This window comes from Pyrgilauda ruficollis, unplaced genomic scaffold (assembly GCF_017590135.1).
Source record: "Pyrgilauda ruficollis isolate IOZ18807 unplaced genomic scaffold, ASM1759013v1 scaffold100, whole genome shotgun sequence".
Lineage (NCBI taxonomy): Eukaryota > Metazoa > Chordata > Aves > Passeriformes > Passeridae > Pyrgilauda > Pyrgilauda ruficollis.
Genome location: NW_024508102.1, coordinates 1705803 through 1711302, shown reverse-complemented (window position 1 = coordinate 1711302; position 5500 = coordinate 1705803). Strand labels below are relative to the sequence as shown.

Below are 5500 nucleotides of genomic sequence, written 5' to 3'. Positions count from 1 at the left end.
GACGCCGCCGGCGGCACTGCGCCTGCGCCGCCCCGCCCAGCGGCGCGCGGCGCGCGGCGTCACCCCCCGGCCGGCGTCACCCCACGCCCGCGGGGGGAGGGAGGGAGCGAGGCAAGGGCGAGGGGGCGGGGCCTCGCATGCAAATGAGCGCCGCGCGTGACTCGGGGGGCTCCGCCGCGTCACGGGGGGGCGGGGCGATCGCTTGTCTCCGCCCACACTCGCGCGCTGCCATCCATATATGGCGGCGAGTGCGCGTGTTTGTGTATGCAAATTAGCTTCCGTGACGTCATGCGGCGCCATGCAAATGAGAGGCGCAAGGCTCGACGGGAGCACCTTCGGTGTTTTTTTCCGCCTAAAAATGATGTTTGTCCTGCAATTTTCGACAGCGCGAGGCTGCTCCGTGCTCGGCTGGCGATCGGAACCTCGGGGCGTGTTCCGCGAGGGGATCACGGAGAACACGGAGAACACGCTTTGGCAGCGCCGCGGGGGCGCTGCCGGGGCTGTGGGCGGGTGATGGTGGCGTGACCAGCCAGGGACGGGCGGGCGCGGGATGGCTCCACCTGCCGGGCGAGGAGAACGACACCGGGAAGCCCATCCGCTGTCACTTCCGCGCCCTACGGCAGCCGGCGGGGGTCAAGCGGCGGACGGCGGCGCTGTGTGAGTGCGTCAGTGCGCGTGTGCGCCACTTCCGGCTGGCGGCGGCGGGAGCACCATGCCCAAGTGAGGCCGGGCCGGGGCTCCCGGGGGTCCCGGGTGGGGTCCCCGGGTGGGGATCGCTGCTTCTCGAGGGTCGTGGTGCGCCCCGTGAGCTCAGGGCCGTGAGGGGCGCGGATGACGGGCGGGCCGAGCGCTGGCGGCCTGCGGGGTCGTTCCCGGGCTCCGTTAACGCTCGCAGCGGGCTCTCAGTAACCAGGCTTTTCCCCGGCAGGTTTTACTGTGATTACTGTGACACGTACCTCACCCATGACTCGGTGAGTACCAAAGCCTCGGCTTCAATTCATTCGCGCGTCAAGAGCATTAAAATAAAATTTATCTCGGCTAAAAGCGGGGCCTGTGGGGTACAGCGGTGTTCCTGGGTGATTTCCCTTTCCATGAAAAAAGAGGGAGAACGTGCCACGCCCCTGGTGTTCTGCAGCGGGGCAGTGGCAGGGTCAGAGATGGCAGCTGAGGGGGTCTCAGGGCAGACTGGAGAGTCAATATTTACTGTCTTGATAAAAATTTATATAAAAGTTTTGTACATCGCCCCTCCTCTGCCTGGGCACAGAAACTAACCTGCTTTATGCTGCTAAATTGCACGTGTTTAGAATCATGAGGAGCACTGGTAACTTTAGGGTTTCTGTGGCCTTTCCCAGCCCTCCGTGAGAAAAACCCACTGCAGTGGCCGGAAGCACAAGGAGAACGTGAAGGATTATTACCAGAAATGGATGGAGGAGCAAGCCCAGAGCCTGATTGACAAAACAAGTAAGGCCAATCTTTCTGTGACCCCGGCTGCCTCCCCACTCCTTCCCCTGCCTTTCCTCCAGCTGCTCTTCCCTGCTTCCACCTTGACTTTTCCTCACTTTCCTGGGCAGTCTTTGCTCAGTGAGTCATGAGTGAAATCTTGGAGTGTGGATCTTGAGTTCCTCAGGTTTTGGGCTGTCCTGGGGGAGCCTGAGAGCTCTGCCTACCACACAAGAGCTGAGGTTCCCTCCCAGGGCTGGTGGCAGTGGCTCCATGTCACTGTTCATGAGGGCTCTCAGTGATATCCTGCAGGGCCACATAACTTGTGCTGCTTGGCAGTGGCACATTTTTGCTAAGAGCACGGATAAGAATTTCAAAAGATAGGAAAACAGACACAAAAATGTGTGGATTGTTGCATTTTTCACATGCTGGGGTTGCCTGCCCTCAGTTGCCAAGTGATTTTTTTTTCCTGGCATTTAAAGGCTTAACTGAGGTGTGGCATTGATTCCTCTGTCGCTTCAAGAGATCCTTTTTCTCTTTCCTCTATGAAAGAAGTGCAAACAGCAGGTTAGCTGTGTGGCAGCACTCCTTGGCTCGTGGGGTATCTCAGGTTGGACAGGACCCCTGAGGATCTCTGGTCCCACTCCCAGCTCCGTGCAGGACTACCTGAGACCAAGCCATGAGACCAGCAGCATCACCCAGCTGCTCCCTGAGCTCTGACACTCAGAGCCATGCTCACTCCCCCGGGGAGTGCTCAGTGCCCAACCACCTCTGGGTGAAGAATTTTCCTAAAACAATCCAATCTGAATTTCCCCTAACTCATCCTCACTCTATTTCCCTTTGTCTATTTTCCTTGTGATGCTTCCAATTCCCCACCTTTTCCCTTCCTTCCAGTCAATACCAGTGGAATCCCTCCCCTTCCTTGCCCCCTCCCCAGCCCTGGCCCCGTTGCCATTCCAGCACAGCATGTTCCGGTGGAACGCTGCGGATCCCGCCACGTGGTTGATTTTTATTTTTCTCCTCTCCCACCCCCCTTCCCTCCCACCCTGCCCAGGGGTGTGACATCCACGCAGGAGCTCTCTAGTCCCAGCTGTAACAATAATTGTCTCCAGGAGTCTCAGGTGCTCCCCAGGTGCCAGGGATGTGTCCGGCGTGGGGACAGCAGCGCACGCAGCATGACGTGACCGCGGGGCATGACACGGACGAGCGACCCGGCGCTTCCTCGGCCTAGTAACTGGTGTTTTTTTTTTCCCTGGGATTCTTTCTTTCCTTTTTTTTTTTTTTCTTTTCCCCCCCAATGTAGCGGCTGCATTCCAGCAAGGGAAAATTCCACCGACGCCGTTCTCGGCACCACCTCCGGCCGGAGCCATGATTCCACCTCCTCCCAGCATCCGTAAGTGTGGGGCACTTTGGGATCAGGGCCCTCTGGAGAGCTGTATTGTTTGTGTCCTCAGCTTGGAAAGAAAAGGCCTTTTAGCTTGAAGCCAAGCCACCTTGAGCTTGTGCTCTCATGGTGTGAGGAAATTTTGTGTAAGAGCAGTTCAGTCCTTACTGTGTGTGATTTCTGGGATGCTGAGTGCACCAGAAGCAGTGACAACCCCTCATTCTGTGGGGACTCCCATGGCTCTGTTAAAACTGCACAGTGGGTTGGTTTGGGTTGGTTTTTCTAAATAGAAATCCCTTTGGTAACCTTTTGCCCTTGAGCTGGTGAAGGGCCCAGAGCCCTCCCTGCTCTTGGGAGTGGCAGCTCCCTGTGCTGGCTGTTGGTAGCCAGCATATTCCTCCTCTGGTCACTTCCTAGCACCTGGAATCAGGGCTGGAGCAGAGGCAGATGTAAGGCCCCTGAGGCATTAATTACTGCCATGTGCTGTGAATAGCTGCAGGCTCTTTGGTGGCTGAGGGTGCCAGTGTGTAACTGTTGTGTCTGTGCAGCTGGCCCCCCCCGGCCCGGCATGATGCCAGCCCCACACATGGGGGGGCCCCCGATGATGCCAATGATGGGCCCACCCCCCCCGGGAATGATGCCAGTTGGACCTGGTAAGTCTGGGATGGGGTAAGTCTGCCATGGGGGGCTGGATGGGGAGGTCTGGGGGATGTTTCCTGTCCCACCATCTGTTGGGCACTCAGTGCTGGGCTGGTCACACTCTGGTCACACCCGTGTCACTGTTATCCCTGCATGGGGAGACTACAACAATTTTACAACCAGTCATTAAACCACTTTGCTTCTTGTTGAGAGTCACCAACCCCCTGTGCAGCTGGAATTATGGCTCTGGGAAGTCATAGCTGTTCTCCCTCTGCTCTGAGCTGTGATTGTTCAGGAGTTTGGTGCCACCAGCTCTAGTGTTTTGCACAAGAGGTGCATTTTTTGCACTAAATGATTTTTTTACTGTTTAAAGCGTCTCAGGGGAATGTATTCCAGAGAAACAATGGACCTGGAAAAGGCTTTATCAGAACTGTAGACTAAAATGTCTTTGATCCATTCCACTCCTGAGTTTCCTGGCATTTGAAGAATTCTCAAGGGATATCTTATTGGAACAGTTCCCAGAACAAATTTATTGGAACACACACACTCACACGTGCACTGAAAGTAGTGAAGTGTCTTTGTAATTATTGTCTTGCATTTGAAAGTGTTCTTTAAGTGTTTTAAAAGGCTCAAGATAAATGCACAGTGTGTGATACTCAGCAGCCTGGTGAAAATAAATGGCCAAGTGGGATGGAAACCATTATTTCAGGGCTGTGCAGTGGAGCCCTGCTTTTCCCTGGCAGAGGTGCTCTGTGCTTGTTTGTGAGCACATGGGATGGTTTTGCAGCACTTTTCTTCAAATTAACACTTTTCCAGATCAGTAATTAAGCTGCTGTGTCTCTTGAGTAGCTGGAAATAAGTTGTGAGTGAATATTGTCAGAATGGGTGTATAACCCAGGGGCTTGGTTCCTCCTCTGCTGCTGGCTGAGCTCCTCAGGGAGTGGAATCCATCTCAGCAGCTGCCAGGCCAGAGCTTACAGACTTGGAAAATGGGAGTTCCCTGGAGCAGGGTAACTGTGAAATTTCCCCTCTCTGATGGTGATGAGGCAGTTGTTGCTGTGAAGAGAAGCTGTGGCTGCCCCTGGATCCCTGGAAGTGTCCAAGGCTGGGTTGGACAGGGCTTGGAGCAACCTGGGATAGTGGAAGGTGTCCCTGCCCCTGGCAGGGGAGTGGAAGTAAATCTTTAAGGTCCATCCCAACCCATGTTCTTCCGTGACTGGGCAGGTGGTGCTCCCAAGAGCTGTTCTCTAACCTGTCTTTCCCCTGGCAGCTCCTGGGATGAGGCCGCCCATGGGAGGACACATGCCAATGATGCCAGGGCCCCCAATGATGAGACCCCCCTCCAGACCCATGATGGTGCCAACCAGGCCAGGAATGACCCGTCCAGACAGATAAAGATGGAGATGGAGCTGCCTTTTCATAATAGGACCTTCCCTATGACAAACACCACAGACCTGTGTCCCTGGGGCTTTGTACTCAGTGTGTAGAGGGATTCTGCTGTAACCTCAGCGTACGAATGGACACACCCTGCACTGACTTGTACGAGGTCTGGCTTTTTGGGTGTCTCTTCAATTGTATTATTTTTTTCCCCCTCAATTGAATGATAAAAACAAGAATAAACGTTGTTGTTTCCATATGGACTCAGAGCCTCATTCTGAATTCTCTCCTGAGGAAGAAAATAAGGGTGGGAGGGGCAGTGCTGGGCTGTGAGGGAAGTCAGGGCTGATGGGAGAACCCCTGGGAAGGGGTTCCTGGAGGATCCTGCGGTGGCTCCAGGATGGTCTGGGGGGTGATTCCGGGTGGGGTCCGGAGGGCAGTTCCAGGGTGGTCCCTGGAGGGATCCCAGGGTGGGGTCCTGGGGTGGTCTCCGAGAGGGGAGTCCTGAAGGATCCCGGGGTGGCTTCCTGGGGCTCCTGGGTTAGTCCTGGAGTGGGGTCCGAGTGGGGGCCCTGGAGCAGATCCCTGGATGTCCGGGGGCTCACTGTGGTCGCTCTTTCCCCGCACACACCCGGAGCACGACTGGGGCGGTGCGGGAAG

At 55.8% G+C, this 5500-nt stretch overlaps 1 protein-coding gene across 4 annotated transcripts; it reads left to right on the top strand.

Moving 5' to 3' along the window:
• Positions 1-276: 276 nt before the first annotated feature.
• SNRPC (small nuclear ribonucleoprotein polypeptide C) lies at positions 277-5097 on the top strand. 4 transcript variants are annotated; one of them, XM_041467459.1, is made up of 6 exons: positions 277-657; positions 929-971; positions 1353-1461; positions 2744-2833; positions 3373-3477; positions 4734-5097. In XM_041467459.1, exons 1-6 carry the CDS (start codon positions 551-553, stop codon positions 4856-4858), a joined length of 579 nt encoding a protein of 192 aa, XP_041323393.1. In that variant the 5' UTR covers positions 277-550; the 3' UTR covers positions 4859-5097. The 4 variants fall into 4 exon arrangements, with proteins under 4 accessions (XP_041323393.1, XP_041323384.1, XP_041323410.1 ...); XM_041467450.1 differs by having other exon boundaries at positions 278-657; positions 2741-2833; XM_041467476.1 differs by having other exon boundaries at positions 604-720.
• The last annotated feature ends 403 nt before the right edge of the window (positions 5098-5500 follow it).